This window comes from Notolabrus celidotus, chromosome 2 (assembly GCF_009762535.1).
Source record: "Notolabrus celidotus isolate fNotCel1 chromosome 2, fNotCel1.pri, whole genome shotgun sequence".
Lineage (NCBI taxonomy): Eukaryota > Metazoa > Chordata > Actinopteri > Labriformes > Labridae > Notolabrus > Notolabrus celidotus.
This window is the reverse complement of record NC_048273.1, coordinates 31,010,846-31,029,275: the sequence shown is the minus strand read 5'-3', so window position 1 is coordinate 31,029,275 and position 18,430 is coordinate 31,010,846. Positions and strand designations below refer to the sequence as shown.

The 18,430-nt window shown below is 41.1% G+C and overlaps 1 protein-coding gene across 1 annotated transcript in view; it reads right to left on the bottom strand.

The window, feature by feature from the left end:
* The window catches only part of cachd1 (cache domain containing 1), a 102,988-nt gene that overhangs the window by 53,444 nt on the left and 31,114 nt on the right, over positions 1 to 18,430 (bottom strand). The window contains exons 2-3 of the mRNA XM_034709455.1: positions 13,633 to 13,695; positions 5,342 to 5,490 (exon numbers count right to left, since the gene is read on the bottom strand). Of these exons, the coding sequence (XP_034565346.1) occupies positions 5,342 to 5,490; positions 13,633 to 13,695 (212 nt within the window). The remainder of the gene's footprint in view (positions 1 to 5,341; positions 5,491 to 13,632; positions 13,696 to 18,430) is intronic.

Sequence of the window (18,430 nt, the reverse complement as noted above, 5' to 3'; positions counted from 1 at the left end):
GGTTCGGTTCTGGTTCGGTTCTGGTTCGGTTCTGGTTGGGATTGCTTAAGTTTGGTTCTGGTTCTGTTTGCTTAGGTTTAGTTCTGGTTCTAACCCTAACCCTAATCCTAACCCTAACCCTAACCCTAACCCTAATCCTAACCCTAACCCTAATCATAACCCTAACTCTAATCCTAACCCTAATCCTAACCCTAACCCTAACCCTAATCCTAACCCTAACCCTAATCCTAACCCTAACCCTAATCCTAACCCTAATCCTAACCCTAACCCTAACCCTAATCCTAACCCTAACCCTAATCCTAACCCTAACCCTAATCATAACCCTAACCCTAATCCTAACCCTAATCCTAACCCTAACCCTAATCCTAACCCTAACCCTTATCATAACCCTAACCCTAATCCTAACCCTAATCCTAACCCTAACCCTAACCCTAATCCTAACCCTAACCCTAATCCTAACCCTAACCCTAATCATAACCCTAATCCTAACCCTAACCCTAATCATAACCCTAACCATAATCATAACCCTAACCCTAATCCTAACCTTAACCCTAATCGAAACCCTAACCCTAATCCTAACTCTAATCCTAATCCTGACCCTGACCCTTATCATAACCTTAACCCTAATCATAACCCTAACCCTAACCCTAACCCTAACCTAATCCTTACCCTAACTTTAACCTATATCACAACCCTTGGTTTTGTAACAGAATAAATGCACAAAATTGGTCAATTATAAGGCTTCTCATAAAAACACAGTGCGTAAAAGGGTTTTCAACACAAACCATTAGTTTTTTGCAAAGTTAAAGTAAAATTTACGGCTACAAAAGATCCTAAATTAAGAGCCGTATGGGAGTCATAAGAGCCGGCTCTTCTTTGGGAGCCGAGTTAAAAGAGCCGGCTCTCTGAAAAGAGCTGAACTTCCCATTACTAAAGCACATTCGTTTCCCTTGGAACTATTTGTATTGTAAAACGTATCAATGTAAATACTTCAGACCTGTACCATGGTGATAAACAGATAACACTTCAATTTGAATCAAGTAAACACCACATGTATACTTTAAAACCGAGGGTCATTTCATTCCTTGTGGACTCAACATGACCGCATTTATATTTTTCAAGTAATTGATCTTAAAAGCTTTCAGAAAATTAACAGTAGTAAGACTCACATATCCCTTCGATCCACCAAATGGTATCATAACAATGGTGTATATGCTGTTTTGTAATGACACAGCACAATTTTATAATTTATTAGAAATGTATTCAAATTATTTCACGGACCCCCACGCTATGGTTCGCGGACCCCCAGGGGTCCCAGGACCCCACTTTGAGAACAACTGAGCTAGAGTACGGTAATTGAGCTCTCAGCCTGCAGAGAAAGTTGTGAGGCACAGACCCCCAAGCTCTCTGCCCGACTCCACTGGTCACACTATAACTTAAATATAAGACTCTTTGAATCAAAAGAGCACTCTACAAGGTTAATGTACCATAAAACATGAACAATATACCCCCGTTTTCTGTGAATGCATGATTATGAAGTGAAGGAGAAAAGATGTGAAAAAAGTTGTGCAGTGTTGCTGTCTTTTCCAGCACAGTGTGCACTCAACTTTCAATGAATGGGGATGTGTTGTGTTAATCGGGTCAGGTCGCACGCAGCCATGTTGGAATAATTTTCCAGGACAATATGTGATTTTCCAGGACATTTGACTTTTTCTCCCATTTTCCAGGTGTTTTCCAGTACTAGAAACTGGTCAACTGTTTTCCAGGTTTTCCAGGGGAACCCTGTAAAGCCACCAAGGTGACCCTTTTGAAGGTTTCTGGCCTCTAGTAAGTCGGTATTGGTGACTCTGATTTTTGGTCCTTTCTTTAGCATATATTTGATGATTTGTTGTAAGCTAAAACAGAGAATATATTACTTATCAGAACTTAAAAAATGATTGGCCGAGATATACTGAAAGTTATATAAACATCTGTATGGATTAAAGCTGCTAAAAACCTTTTGAACATATATCAGGAAAACTAACCTATCCTATGCTATGCTGGATGCTTCTTGCATCACTCAGCTTCCCGACACAGAGAGCGGAGGAAGTGAGAGCCAAATTATTCTACATTCTGCTCCTTAAAGTATCTCAGGACCCTGCATAAACCCAAAAATGAAAGCGAGTGAGCTCCGCGCCTTTATCCTCCCCCGAGGAAGATCCTTTGAAGTTCAGGGATCTGTCAGATTCAGCTTCAGTTTGGTATTTCCACCCTCCCCCATCAGTACCACCGCCGCCGCCCATGTGATTCCCCCTGCATCATTCCATCCTTCTTCCCCGGGTCTTATATAATCTTTTCCTCTGTAGAAATCTGCCTCAAACTGTCTCTGAGAGTTGGAAATCCCAGGTTTCAGACCTGGCTTTGGACAGCACATGCTGGGACATAAATACAACATGTAGGCATGTGAACAACTGTTGAATGTATGTCCAGCATGTCATACACATGATCCAGCTACAGGTGGCTTGTGGCCCTGAGCCAGGCCGCCTCCTCTGCCTGGCTAGGGGGAAAACAGCAGGTGACCTTGCTGCTTGTGAAGTCTGCAGAGCGAAAACTTCAGAGAGCAATAACTTGTAACATCGGCTGATAAAGACAAGGGAGACAGACATAAAGGGTGAGATATAGAGAGAGAGAGAGAGAGAGAGAGAGAGAGAGAGAGAGAGAGAGAAACAGAGAGAGAGAAACAGAGAGAGAGAAACAGAGAGAGAGAAACAGAGAGAGAGGGATGAGGGGGAGAAACAGCTGCAGCTCTGTAGATTAGGACTGAAAGCTGCTGCCTCTCTCTCCTTCGTCTGAGCTTCAGCTTTGAACTCTGTTTTCTCCTGCTGGAGTCTGTGATTGGCTGAAAAGCTCAGTCTGCACTGTAGACTGGGGCAAATTTAAACTCTACCAGCAAAGAGTTCAAAATTGACATATTTAGTCTCACACACAGGTTCATGCAACTTTTTTGATGTACATAACCTGTTTTCACTTCTTGCTGTGGCTCAGTGTGGCATCCAATAATGCAAACGCACAAATGACCAACAAGTCATGTAACAACAATATCTCCATCGTAAGATCCATCTATTTGGTAAACGCAGATTAATAGTTGGTTCCATTATGTTAGATTAAGTACAGCCTCCCAGCTCAGGTGAAATACACCCCGTGGGTCTTGGGATCCTTTCCCAGGAAATTTTGACATTTTTTTTAGTGAATTCTGAGGCACTCATTTATGACTCTGAATAATTTTCTGAAGTTTATTTACTAATTTGCCCTTTTTGTGTCTTTAGTTGTTAGATGTAACATCTTTATGTGTGCATCTGATGATTCACATCACATTCATCTTAAGTAATTCACAACCACTGGGCTTCTCTCAGCACAGTTTCAGTGCAGTTGTATTTATTTAGCTTTTAAAAAAAAAACAGACAATTGTTGTTTTGTCAGAAAAGTACTTGAATTAATTTAAGTTCTATCATGTTTAAATACTAATACACTATGAGCCTCTTCTAGACTTCTATTTAAATTATTGTATAAAGCAGCAAAAGGATGGTTAAACGAAAGTTAAACAGGGGAGCAGATGGCCTAGCGGTCTAAGCGTCCCACATACAGAGGTCATAGTACTCGTCAGAGAAGTTGCCGGTTGGATTCCAGGCCGCGACCATTTGCTGCATGTCTTCCCTGACTCTCTACTCCCCATTTTTCCTGTCTATCTACAGCTGTCCAATCAATAAAAGGCAAAAAACGCTAAAAAATCTAACTTTAAAAAAAAAGAAAGAAAGAAAGAAAGTTTAACTCATTGTCGCCAGCCTGCGTCCAGTCTGCAAAGTGAGAAGAGAGCGCCGCTCATGCTGCTACCAACTGTGTATAGTATATCCATCAAAATGTCAAGAAGGCACACCTTCAACACACCTGTACTGTTATCAGTCAGCGAACGGACACTACTCATATCCTCACTGATGTATATAGAGTCTCCTGGGACCACTTCTCATGACGTAAAATCCAGAATTAAACAAAATATGGCAGAATGTATAGGTGTGGGACTAGACTTTGGTATCAGATGTGTTCTGGCTTGCATTTGTAGTCCCAGTAGTATCTCCTTTCTCCTGATACAGGAAAGTCCATGTGGACAGCAAAAAGTCGGAATGTAATCCCAGAGCCCATCAGCAGTCATCTCAAGATGTTTTAATGTACATTAATGTCATGAAACAGATCTCTGCGTGCATGTGCAGCCAAAAATCTGCTCTTAGACATATCTCCGCAACACCAACTCCATTCTTGTTTCTTGTGTTGATTGTTGGATTGTAAACAAAGGAAAAGCACGAGAGGGCAGGCTTGGATGGAGCTCCTTCATCACGCACTGATAGCTTCCTCAGAAACCCCAGAAGTTGGCCTTTGTAAGAAGCACAATCAACATCAGAACATTGCTATTGGTTTGAAGGCTGTGGAAGATACACTAATGAAAAGTGAGGATGCAAAAGGCAAAAAAATTAACAAGACAGGACCCAATACGATCCTTGTGGAACCTCTTTTGAGAGGTGAACATTTCCAAGAATCACACATTACCGCCTTTCAGACAGCTAGTCCTGAAACAATTTAGAGGACGCATAATCAACATTACGTAGGCTCTGCTCTGTTCGAGTACAGCCAAATCAAAACAGTCAAATGCTTCACTTTAATCACATAAGTCAGCAGTGCAGTCGTTTACAACCAAACTAATAGAACATACAGTCCTACAGATGTCATGTCAGCTTTTAGCAAACCTCTCCAACCATGATAATACCTTATATGAATCGCATATTTATTATCTATTTAGTTTATGATTTAATGTTCTGTCTTTGTTATTTCACTACCATGCTAAATCACAATGCATCATGGATTTTAAAAAGTGCTCTATAAATAAAGATTATTACATCTCCCTGCCATTCTGGGCTTCAACCAACATAAAAATGTGTTACATAAAAGTGTGCTGCAGCAGAGACACAACAGGCACGTCTATGGACCGCTTCAAAAGGCTCGGAAATGAGGGCTGAGTTTAAAAATGAAGCCAAATGTCTGAGCGTGCCAGTTCTGCTCGAGGCTGTTAATTGTGTGATGTAATCTGACAATGATGAACACAAGTTTAAACAAGGGAGATGTGTGGATGTGTGTGTGTAGAGGAAGCGTAAAGGAAATGTATAGAGGGCTGAGTGCAGGTGTTAACAGTGAGAGGCGGGTTTGCAGACAGAGAATGTGTCTCCTGCAGAGATTTAGGAGGGAGAGTTATGAGAGAGATAAAAAGACAGATTATTTTCCTGTCTTTGTGTGTGTTGAAGAGAAAGTTACTCACTCCATCATAGACGCAGGGATGGAGCAGCAGTCCTGTATGGCGGTGAGCGGAGAGGTGAGGTGAGCCGTGTACGAAGCCTCCACCACTTGTTTGTTCCTGTTCACCACATCCAGGTAGCGGTTGAACTTTTCCCGGATCTTCTTGGCGAGCTGCAAGGAGGAAACAGACACATTTATTAGACTGTTATTAGTGGTGGTAACGCCTGAATTTACCTCTGACTAACACTTAAAGAAGCTCAAAGATCTCAAAGCTTGGTGCTAAAAACTGAAGCTACGAGGAGTTTGAGTGGGGCCAGCAGCAAAGAGCACCACTGCTTCTTGAAAAATGCTGCATCTTGTAAGATCTTTGATAGAAGCCCAGGACCAAGGTAGAGTAAATCAACTAAAAGTATGACTGTCACATTACAGACACTCAAGTAGCGCTTTAAGTATGCACACACACACATAGACACCACTTTGATATCACACCTAATAAAAGCATGCTTACAAGTCGGGTTTTGTTAACTGTGAGGTGCTGCATGTTGATAGCACATGTTTGTGGTAATAGTGTAAACCTGCTGACACAAGAACACAAGAAACACCAGCTGGCTGCAGACATCGGTGTGTTTGAGGGGCTGCAGTGACCGGAGACTTGATCTTAAACTGTTGAAATACCATGGATGTTGTTCTACAAAAGAAGCTCAATTTTCAATGCTTATTTATGAATAGATATATTACTTTAATCCATCAAAAGTTGTCAAGCTGATTCTTTTTTCTTTATTTTGCACAAACACCAAAAATAAAATAAAATAAAATAAAATAAAATAAAATAAAATAAAATTAGATAAGATAAGATAAGATAAGATAAGATAAGATAAGATAAGATAAGTAGAAATAAAAGAAAATATAGTGAAATAAAAGAAAATTCAATACAAATAAAATAGATAAAATAAATCAGAATTAAATTTAATTAAATACAATTCAATTCAATCACGCAGTAAAAGTGGTGTTTGTCAACCACAGGACCAGGCGCATTAGACCAGTTGATCAACTCTGCCCATCTCAAAGTGATTTTATTCAGATTAAATGCTTGATACATATACATGCACATGCACACGCACACGCACACACACACACACACACACACACATACATACAAACACACAAACACAAACTTCTTAATCCAATCCCTTTATTTAGGGTCCATGAAAACAGGGATCCTCAATCGGAATTACTTTAATCAGGATGAAGACAAACTGCAGATGTCAACAGAGCTGCTCAATTGGATCACAAACAAGAGAACTTTTAAAAGAAGCACGAGATTAGGGGAGAGCCTGAAGTCCTTGACATCATGTCAGTCAACACAGTTGATGAATAAAAAAAAGTGGGAATTTAAAATTTAAAATATATTATAATTTCATGAAATGTAGAGTGAAGTCAAAAGTGAGGTATCATTGCATCAACTGTTGTGCAGTTTAGTGGTAAACTCTGTACAGTTACCCTGGTTGGTTGGGTACAGGGGCTCACAAGGAGAAATACTCGTCCAGCGAGTCATTATCACAGTAACATTAAAAACATGCTGACATCATTGTGAAGATGTAGAGACAGAAGGAATATATTCCGAAAGTCAAGTTCCCTTTTCCCCATAAAACAAGCACAAAAACAGCAAAAAAATGTGTGCACTAGAAACACTGAAGTTGCAATGGTCCAAACACTTTCCACAGCCTTTGTGAGCTTCCTTCTCAGGCTGGCTGAATACAGAAAGAGGCTTATTTCCTCTGTAACTGGACCCCCTTTGTTCCCATCTCGTAATTACCAGAGCCTGCAGAAGAGGCTGCATTTCAAGCCAGGAACAGGGAAATACAGCATGACCCACTGACCGCTTCTACACCTCATCAGCCGTCCGCTATTTCTATTAGGGGTTTAACAAGGGCCTGAGGCACTGCCCACAATTACCCTGACTCCACCGCAAGAACACTCAAATACACACAGCATGACACTATACTTCACACTCAAACACAGGTATGAAGTCAAACACGCAAACGTGGCACTACCTTTACTACAGGCATTTCCATACATGGCAGTTAGCAATTAGCTGAGTGGACTTGGTCTTAAAAAGAGGAAAACGGGCCAGTGTTCAGCCAAGGAGTGTTTCCCAGTGACTCAAGAGAAAGCAGAAACTCAGAGCCGTGCAAGTTAAAGCTTCAGTTACAGTCTGCAGCCAAAGCAAACCTTCTCTCTGCAGATTGACCGCACTGTCCAAAACACAGGCCTCCCCTCTCTCTCCACGCTCCCACCCATCCAACTAGATTTTCGGGTTTGCAGCACCCAGTGGAGTTTGCTGAGCTGCAGAGCTGGACCGAGTGGAATGGGTGCACCATGAACTCTTGTGCTGGGAGTTTTGAGGTTTGCCTTTTGTGAGCCTTTCACCACAGCCGCTGGCAGTGGTTCTAATGGCAAAACTAGGACTTACTCTGGGGGTAAATATAGGGATCCGCATTAGAGGGACACTATTTGAGCTCTGCAGAAAGGGAGGGACTTTGAAGTGACCAGCACAGAGTAAGCGCATGACTTGCTTTTGCCTGGTTGAACTGATTTTTGTTATTGAATTAGTGCTTTTTCACTGGTGTGAGAAAAGGACATGTTGCTCCCAATTACTGTCAAAAGGTTTGTTTCCGTTCCACACTGCTGACTTTGTTCGCTCCACTGACGGCGATGAAGTGATTCAGCATGATTTGATAAAGTTAGGAAATGTCTTTTGATGCAAAAAGACTGAAGACACATCAGAGAAATCCCCCAGTGAGGTATGACTTATTAGTCGTTACATTTTATGATATTAAGATGAAGGGAATTAGCTCAAGATGAAATGTTACAGCTTACACACAGTTTGTTTTTCATATCATAAAGATTCTCCGCATATTTTTATTTATTTAATCTTATTCAAGAAAAACCTGACATGAAGATTTAAATCCAAAGATAAGAAATGTACAGATGACTCCTCTGGCGTCTAAAGCAGATAACAGATAACCTCAGTGCAGTACATTTGATGCACTAAACCAATTTCATGTTTAACACAACATATGAGATTAAAAAACTGAAATAATCTTTTGACATCAACAAGACAATTCCTGCTGTCTTTTTCCTTCCATTTCTTAAATGTCACAGCTGCAGCTACCTGTGCTGAGGCTGACAGTTTAATAACTCACTCTCAAACCTGCAGGGGCCCAATGAACTGATAACCACTTTGTCGCTCCAGGCATCTTTAGTTGGCATGTATATAAATAAACTCTGTGTGGTATTGAATGTCTCTGTAAAATGTGTTAGAACTTAAAGGTTACACTGTACATGCAGTCAGGTTTTGCATTTGTTTTACAATTCTTAATCTAGTGAGTGTGAGTGATACATAACTGCAGCACAAAGGGTTTCAGTATATTAGTGAGGGATTTGTAGCCTTCTCTTGCTTTTAACCATATGTACACACTGAAGTCAAATACTGAAAATATTGGTACATATGAGAAACTTTGAATCCCTTGGAAAGTGTGCTGTGTTCTGTATACTGTACAGACAAAGTGAGGTATTTTATTGTGACGTTATTTAACTCAGAAGATGATGCTACTAGGGATGGGCAATGATTTTTGAATTTTCTAATATTCATTCATTTTGTAAAAATCAAAGAGTTACTTTGAATATTTTCTCATTTTAAAAGTACAACTTTTCATAGTTTTTACCGGTGCCTGGTTGTAATACAGTATTCCTGCCAGACGGTGGCTACAGAGCATCTGATTATTCATATAATCGTCAAATAGATGCCAATGATTATTGAATAGTATTTTAGCTTGAAATGTCCATCCCTAGATGCTACCTCGGTCATGCATGTTTCTTCATGATCGCCAACATCACTCCCTGCACGCAAACTGATGCTATTGAGAAATCACCCCCATTTGTTGTGTATAGCAGGCTACCTCTACCCTATGCAAAGCATGCTGGAGATGTTGCCACATTAATAGCTTTTCTCCCTCATTAGGTCATAATTAGGGGTCCACCGATATTAGTTTTTCAGGGCCGATACCGATACCATTTTCAGTACTACTAACAATATCAATGTATACCAATGCCTATTATTAGGAGTTCATGAGATTGATAACCAATATTTGGAAATGACATGCATCTAGAGTAGTAATGGAAAACTCACTGTCAAAAAATGGAATTTGGAATATTACAAACTCCAACACAAGACTTTGTTAAATGCCTTTAAAAAATGATTAATCAAAAAATTTCAACGTCGTAATCAGGAGTTAACAGTTAACCAACTGATGTGAGATGTGTAGCCAATCAGAAATTTTTGTGGACGGGACATTAAGACAGTGTTAATTAAAAACAGACCAGCAGTGGAGTAAACTCACTGTTTAATTAATCAATTTATCTGCTATAGATATTATGAAACAATACAGATAATCACCCAAATGCAGAATATCACCATGGCCAGAAAAACAGAGGCACTGTTAAGTAAATAAACCCTTTGGAGTGCTAGTATGATCAGGACAACAAGTGGCAGCCTGAATGTGGGGGAGTTGGTCTCAGGCAGAGGATCCATACCCCACAGCTATGGAAGTAACCATAGACTGAACTCAACAACTATAGCGTTAGCTAGCAAGACTGCCAACTCCACATGGCAAAAACAGGAGGCACATGAAAGAGCTGCTCAGCCGCACTGAAACTAGTTGTTGTGGGTTTGGCTGAACACAATGAAGATTGTCATGAACACAATAATAACCTTTCTTCTCTCTGAGAAACCTCAAAACACAAATAATGTCTAATATTCCAGATTTTACAGTAAATGTTAACAAGCTTGAAGACATCTACATCCAGTAGTTTCAGACATCTCTGTCTGATCCGTGGATGTCGAGGTGAATGTGGTGCTAGATCAGGGGTGTCAAACATACGGCCCGCGGGCCAAAACCGGCCCGCCAGAGGTTCCAATCCGGCCCACAGGATGACTTTTGAAATTACAGAGAAGACATTGACTGCAATTTTTCAATAAATGTAACTGGTATTTCAAATTTGTCCTACAGGGGGGGCACCTGAATGGCACTCCGGGACTTTTTTTTCTCAAAGTGAAGAAAAAGAATATTTGCAGTTTGCATAATCCGGTGGAAAATCATAGACTTTTTGGACCGGCTGGGGGGTCCATAAAGGTCTAGTATAATCTATCTGTTCTTTTGCAGTAAACATTACACTCTGTGTCAGGTGAATGGGTAACCTGTGTGTTTGGTGTGTTTACAGCAGGTTTCAGGGCTTAAAGAATATAATATATGGCCCTATATGAGACTCATCATGGCGAGAAATACAACAACTGTTTTTGTAAAAAGATAGTTCATGAAATATAAAAATTTTCAGAATGTACTTGTACTTTTTTTTTGCAAACAAAGGGAAACATTTAGAGTTTTGTTATTTATACATTATTATGTTATGATTTTACAGGTCCGGCCCACTTGAGATCAAATTGGGCTGAATGTGGCCCCTGAACTGAAATGAGTTTGACACCCCTGTGCTAGATGAACGTTTCTCCTGCTGCAGATTTAGAGTCTCTTTTAGGTGACTGGATGAACATGACCCATGGTTACTACTGGACCAGAGTGTAAACGTTGATAAGTGCAGTACTTAAGGCAGAATTCAACAAATACAAAGTATGTACTTCAGAGCTAATAGCTGAGCTAGCCACTTCAGAGCTTACTTTAATGCATCTATTAGCATGAAATGAAGTGGCAGAGTTAAGCTAGTCACATTAAATGGACTCTGATAATCTTCAAACCACTTCCGTTAGTGCATTTTGCACAACACAATCTGCATTCTCATACTTGGAATCCAATTCCTAATTTTTAAACATAGATGCCTGATAATAAATTGCCTTGTGCTAAAATAACAGTGCTAACACGAAGCATCACATGCATGTAAATGCTAGCAAGTAATTTTCTGACTCTCATTTCAAGGAGTAAAATAAGTTGAATACACTAACAGAATAGACCTGAGCAGACTCACTGCCTGTCAGAGCCGGAGAGGGACAGGCAGTCCGACATGAAAGTCCGACAGATGTGTCTCTCAGAACTCTGACTTTCTGTAGGAGCAGCTTCTATAGAAGCTGGTGGCTCCTCTCTGTAGCCCTGTGCCCTCTTTTCCTCCGCAGACCCTCTCCTAATTGAGTCTCACTAGCTTGTGTACTCAGGCCCTCTGAGGGGACTTTCAAGCCAACTATGTCAGCGCTATCATCTGAATTAGTCTGCGTTTGCTCAGAGAGGCTGCAGCTACGTTGTATGGACACTCTACGAGCTGGCCATGGAAATAAAAATGGTTCAAACTCATCCAACATGGAAACTAACTGAAAGAAGGTAGTGTTGCACTGGGGCTCGTGCATATTAGCATACACTGAATCCATCTGACAACAATTCCAAAACCTAAAAGTAATGTGGCTGAGGTTTCTGAGGAGGACAGGCTTCAGGGCTTGGATCCAACAGAGAGTTTTTCAGACTGAAACACCCGGCAGTCTTCTGAAAACACCGAGCTATGAGCGCTGAAAAGCAGAGAAGTCTTTTCAGCTGAAACGCTCTCGGTACATGAGACAGAAAACTTTTGAAGGTAGAAGTATCTTTACATAGTAGAGTTATGGCTCAGTTCTAATGATATATATAGGTTCACAAGATTTGGTGACAGTACCATTGCTGCTCAGTCCGGTCCTGCACCTCGTCCAACATGGACAGTAGGGGTGAGACAAAATATTGATATGGAAATATATCGTCGTACTGACCTGTGTGATACGAGTATCAATGAGGGGGCTGAATATCGATATTTTATTTTATTAAATCAAGCTCTAGACGGGAGCTTTTTACGGTGAGTGGCAAAAACGGCAAACATCAAATATTAAACAGACGTCTCCCGGTTGTGTCTTTATCACTAACGCACACGGGGGATAAAAATCCTCAATGAAGATGAGACTGGTTCACACAGCACACCTGCTGCAGGTAGAGACCAAGCTAACACTGAGCAACAACATCAGCTCTCTATAGCCTTAAAGCAATAAGAGTTGGGGAGCATCTGTGCGAGTGTAAATAATTGTTATGGAGCAACCTCATTTCGTCCATTTCTCTGTAAAACGTTCGGCTACAGTGACCAGTGGTGGAGTAGTGATTCCTGCTAAGAGGCGCAGTGTTGTGAGTGTTGATCAAACAATCAAACAACAGCTTGGCATTCTTAACTGTCAATGCTGCTTTTAAATTTGTTGGTCTCAGCCTTCACTCATTCCCTTTCACTGTGCTGCATTATCACATGGCAGAGAGCTAACTAGCTCAAATCAGAGATGAAGAGAACGCTGAGAGCTTTCCTTTGTAGGCTGCCTGATGTTACGGAAAAATACTTGAAGCTGCTGAGGACGATGGTGATGGAGTGAATGTGGATGCACTAGTGACAGAGAAGGCTCTCAGTTTACGGATAACAATGGGTTCACCGCCAAATCCATGCAAATTTCTAAAGTAGTGGTGCTCCTAACTTTTTTAAGCTTACCGGTGCTACCAAGTAAAGGAGTGAACTTTGCGCCCTGATTAACGGTATGTCAGCACTAGTTTTTAAGGAGATAGCTTCGTTTCTGTAAGAAAAAAAATCAGCAATGTTTCAAAGCCAATCTGAGCCATACCTGGATTAAATAATGCCTGCAAAGTGGTCTATACCTTATATTTAACATTGAAGGGCACTGCACACACAGAAGGACAGTCACTGGAGATAAACAAACTGCAACCTGTCTGTTCTTGCTGTTATCAGTTTATTGGTCCGTTTATTATCATGTTGGAAGTCAGTCGCTGAGCTGAGATTACAAATCTGCAGACAGAAATGTTGACTTTTGGGCTTTAAGTCATTAAAAAAATCTCCAAATTTGAGGCACTGTGCTGTGTGTTTCCAAAATAATACCACTCTCTCCTTCAAGCCTCCTTCTTCAGGCTGACTGCAGCTCTGCACTCAAACTGAGAGCGGAGAGAGACAGACGAGAGGAAAAACAGACTGACAACTTCAAAGCCAACGAGACAGCAGCCATAGAATTTTAATAAACCCTCTTTTTCCTCTGATGGTGAGACAGAGTGTGTGTGTGTGTGTGTGTGTGTGTGTGTGTGTGTGTGTGTGTGTTCGTGTCTTCTTTTCTGTACTACACAAGGCCGCAGACAAACATCATCCATGGCACATGCATGAACAAATAGGCATTCAGACACAGACACAGACACAGACGCACACATAAACACACAGGGGGAAGGAGAAGCCTTTGTTACTCACCTGCTGCACTTCTGTCTCTCCGTTTGATGTCTTCTCGGTGTACACGAACGAGTTGAAAATCCTCTGCAGAGACAGAGAGAAGGAGAGACAGGATGGTTAGATCAGCAGAGATACTGAGACTTGTATTTCGGGTGCTATGAACAGAGTTTTGTGATCGACAGATTAGGTTCACAAAATCTGACCTGGTGGACCAAAAGGAAAAAGCTATAGCATTACAACCCTAAAGTTACCAAATTGACTTCAGCCCTCTTTTTTGTGTTAGGTGCCATGACTGTACCTCCTCACTTATGTAGATGTAAAGCATCCAGTTCATTATTTTGTGTCTGTGTGCCATACATGGAAACGTAGCACACTAGCTATAATGAAGATAACACACAGGCTAGGTGTCATCATAAGCAACCAAAAGCTAGCTGTTGCAGATTCTCGCTCTTATATTTAGTATTTTCTGTGATTGATCTTTGGAAATTTTAACGATCAATTATCGATTAATCATTTTTTTTAAAAGTTAACATTTTCCATGTCAAAAAGAAAAGCCAAATGCATTTTTCCTCCTGAATCAAATTTTACATCATGACATAATGTATATTACTGACAGTATTTAATATCTACAGATCGTATTGAGGTGTTCAAAACGTTAAACACGCTGAATATCAACGTATGGAGCAGGCTCATAATCTCCAAGGACATACAGTCATAAAAGTGAATGCTCAGACTTCAATAAGGGAACTGAACAGAAACATATTTTGGGCTCACATAGTCCAGTTTTCTGTCTACTTGTTTTTATTGAGAAAAATAAGCATGTGAACATAGTCAGGTGTTAGTTGGGAGCGCAACCAGGTCATAATCAGTCCGGCAGGGGGGGGGGGAAAGCGCTCGTGGAGACCTGTCACTCAGCCGCAGCCCACAGCTACACTGTGCTCAGCACCTTCAGTCAGCTGATTCACATCGAAACACGCTTTAAACTTAAAACACCTCCCTGATGGCTGAACAAAATATAAGACCACATGATGTTTGTTCCACGTGATATAAAATCGAAAAAAAAAATGTGTTCAAGTAAGTTCTTAACAATCAATTAATCGATACTCGATTCATTGTTGACATCCCTAGTCCGGATAGTGTTTTCCAGTATTCCATTGAGTCTCTATTTGGAGCTCTTGTTAGATGCTGCTCTCACACCTACAGCTCATTTGCTTTGTACTGATTCTGATAATAAGCACACCCTTTTATCAGGGGACAGGGCTGTCATGCCTTCATTATGTCACAACCAAGCTGCAACCTCTTGCCATGAGAATTTAAGCCAATGTTTACAGCCTGGTACAAAAAATGAGTTTGGCACACACTGTACGGGGGATGAATTTGTTCATAACACAACAGTTAAGAAGATATTACGATTAGGAGTTTTTCATAATGAGAGGCACAGCTGACTTGACTGACAGGTGGGAACACTGTAGCTGTTAGCGAGGAGGCTCAAGGCCCACCTCTTTACCTCACACTAGCATGACAGAAGTTAGGTTGAGTTCAGCAATCCCATTAAGGCACCCGGCTTCAAAAAAGCGCTTCAGAAACAGATGGGTGACGTCAAAGATACTACGACCATTTATTATACAGTCTGTGGTCACAGCCTCCTTTTTCCTACAATATAGGTTAAGAAATGCTACGGGCAGTCAGGCTGATGCTGCCTTACACGAGATGAAAGCATCATTCATGTTATAAGTTTCACATATTCTACTCTATCTGCAATAAGTCAGAAGAGGAAGGTCATAGCACCCAAGACTAACATGTGTTACTGCAGCTACTTAACGACACCCAAACTGACTTCTAGATCCAGACAGACAGAAGTGTCAGCAGTGATGGATTCCTCTGCTCGGCAGGTGCATCTTGAGTTATTCTAAGGTGGTCCAGAGGAATGATAAACCTGTCATTTGACACACGCACATAAAAAAAACATACAGTATGTCCCTCTTGTTAAAAACTAATTCAAACTACAGGGGAAAATGCTTCCCTTGTCTGAATCTGGAGGTCAGTCTTTACACAAAATAAAAGTTTCATGAGCAGATCAGAAAGTGATGCTATATTTCCCCCTCCACTTTCCAGACTTAAACATTTTAATAGTCTCTGATTTATATTGTTGAGGGAATAAGAAGCAGAGTGTGGCATTAAGGCATGGAGAAAATGAGTCCTGGTGTGACCTCAGCCTAACAGAGCCCCAGAATAACACATTAAGAGCTGCCTAACGAACACACATCCTCACACACTCAAACACACACTTTCATCCAGATGGTTTCTTGGTCCCATCCGCCAAACATTCCCTCTCTTTCTTGAAACACACATACATGCGCTTTCCAAACACAGGCAGCGGCGCGATGTTGCAGCAACAAACAGAGTAAAGCTAATGTTTGTGTTGTGTTTGAGGGAGCAGGTAGGCAGGTGTTTCCCTGTAAGCCTCTCCACTGCACACAAAGCCTTAAATCACCTGGTTCCACACGCTCAAACACTTCCTGCTGCCTGTCTGCACCTTTTGTTAGACACATTCCAGAGGGCACCAATTACCCAGAATGCACCACAGCCGAGTAGACTGCAGCTGATTCCTCGTTACTCTTGAACTTTGACAGGTTTACTCTGAACTGTGAAACCTGCTTTTAGTTTTTGTGAGCAGAACATAAAACAAAGTTGATTTCATAATTACATTTTCAAAATCAACTCTCAATTGGAGATTTGGCCTTTTAAATAATGCAAATTTCTCTGTATTCAACTACTGATTATTGAATTGAGTTACAGATGTATCCCCTGGTCTCTTACACATGAGCAAGTGGAAAATTTAAACCACAGTTAGCCAACAGCTAACTGTTCCCACCTGTCGATGAAGTCAGCTGTGCCTCTTATAATGGAAAACTGGTAATCTTAATATCTTCTAAATTTCAGCATTATGAATAAATTCCCCCCTCCGTACAGTGTGTGCCGATAGAGAAATTAGCTATCCAGACTACACTCGTTTTTTGTACCAGGCTGTAAACATGTTTATTTCTGCTGTAAAGATCGGCTCTTCTGAATTGGTGTGTATGTGGTTTCCGGTACTTCCGGAGCCAGCCTCAAGCTGATCCTTGATGAACTGCAGTTTTTAACACTTCCGCATTGGCTTCAATCCTCGTGGCCGGAGGTTGCTGCTTGCTCAAAATGCTAGAGTATAAAATAATGTATGTTTAAAGGAGGGATGACAATATAGCAAAATCCATGCCGTGGCAGAAGTTGACACGTGACGGTACCGAAAACAGTACATCACCAACCCCATGTGAAAATGTATGACAAGAAATAAAAGCACTTTTCCTTGAAAATTGACTTCAACGTCATTCGATAACCTCTAAAAATTCCTGTAATTTTTGAAATTGAGAAACTAAATGATTGACGAAGTGTTACTGTCCCTCTAGAGAGACAGGAAACACACAGAGACATAAAGTCAGGCAGGGACACATACCAAGAAACAGACAGAGCTATACAACAAATCTCCAAACAATGCCCTCCTCTTGGCCACAATAAAGCCATTCAGCTTCATTCTCTTAAAGATAAAGTATCAAATCAAATTTCTGCAAACTCAATTTAGTTAAATTTGGCCATTAAAGTAAGACTGGCATAAACAAACATGGCTATCTGTTGATCTATCCTCAGAAGAACCTGAACAAAACGCTAAGTTTAATCCTGATTGTCTAAAAAGGAGTCTGCCGTCTGTGTTGAGGATGTTCTGTAGCTCTTTCCCTGAGCATGAGACTTACACCAAAGTGCTATACAAACAGTTGTGTTATGTTATTACACACAGCTGCATACTTCACTACTGAGTTATTCACAAAGTGTAACACCAGACCCAGACAGTCTCCTCTTCCACACCCTTCTTCGTGGAAAAGAAGTGCAAGTTCAAATTGTAGGACTGTCAAATAAACACGACCAGCACACACGAACAGATGCCACTTCTGAGCAGGAATCGTGTGCTTTCAAAACACTAACAAGCGAGGGGAAATAGGGGACAGAAAACAGGCACCGGAGAGGAGAAAACCTTCATTTCCATTAAGACAACCATCGTGCAAAACATTGAGAACAAATCCTGAGGAGAGAGAAAACTTCTGTTGTTGATTAGCTGCAGGTTAGTTGTGTTTCCCCCCGGTGCCTCTGAGTGTTTGTTGTTGGAGCTGCTTTGCGGTTTTCACAGCTATGTAGCAGCCGGGGAGGAATGCTCGGCTCTGAAACCTGAGAGGCCTGAGGCTGCCCGGGCCACCGTGGACCTGTGGCCTCCCCTGACCTGTAATCAAACAGTGAAATGTACACAGACGCGTACACAGCAGCACAGAGGCACACAGTGACAACTACACAGTGTCAGGCGTGGACTCGCACTCCCACAAGCACCTTGCTGAGCTCGGCGGTACAGGAAAAATAAACATGGGAGATATCAGGAGGTGAGAAAAATCAACACTTTAAGGAACGGGTAGACACAGGAAGCCAGATGGGATTATTTCTGGAAGAAATTCTGACTTTCAAAATCAAATGTAGTGTCAAAATCTTTAAAAGATTAAGAGAAGAATCCCAGCTATCAGAGAAATCTCATGCATGATAGAAAATAGATACTTGTAAAATATACAAATCCATATTTCCTCCATTGCTCATCCACAAAAGCACCAGGAAACAATCTGATTTTACAAAACCACATCACTCTTAACGCTTCACCTCATTCATCGAGCAGTAGAACAAAATCAGTTTTTATTGGTGTTGAGCACACACACAGCAGGAGAGGTCCATTATTATGACTTGTGAA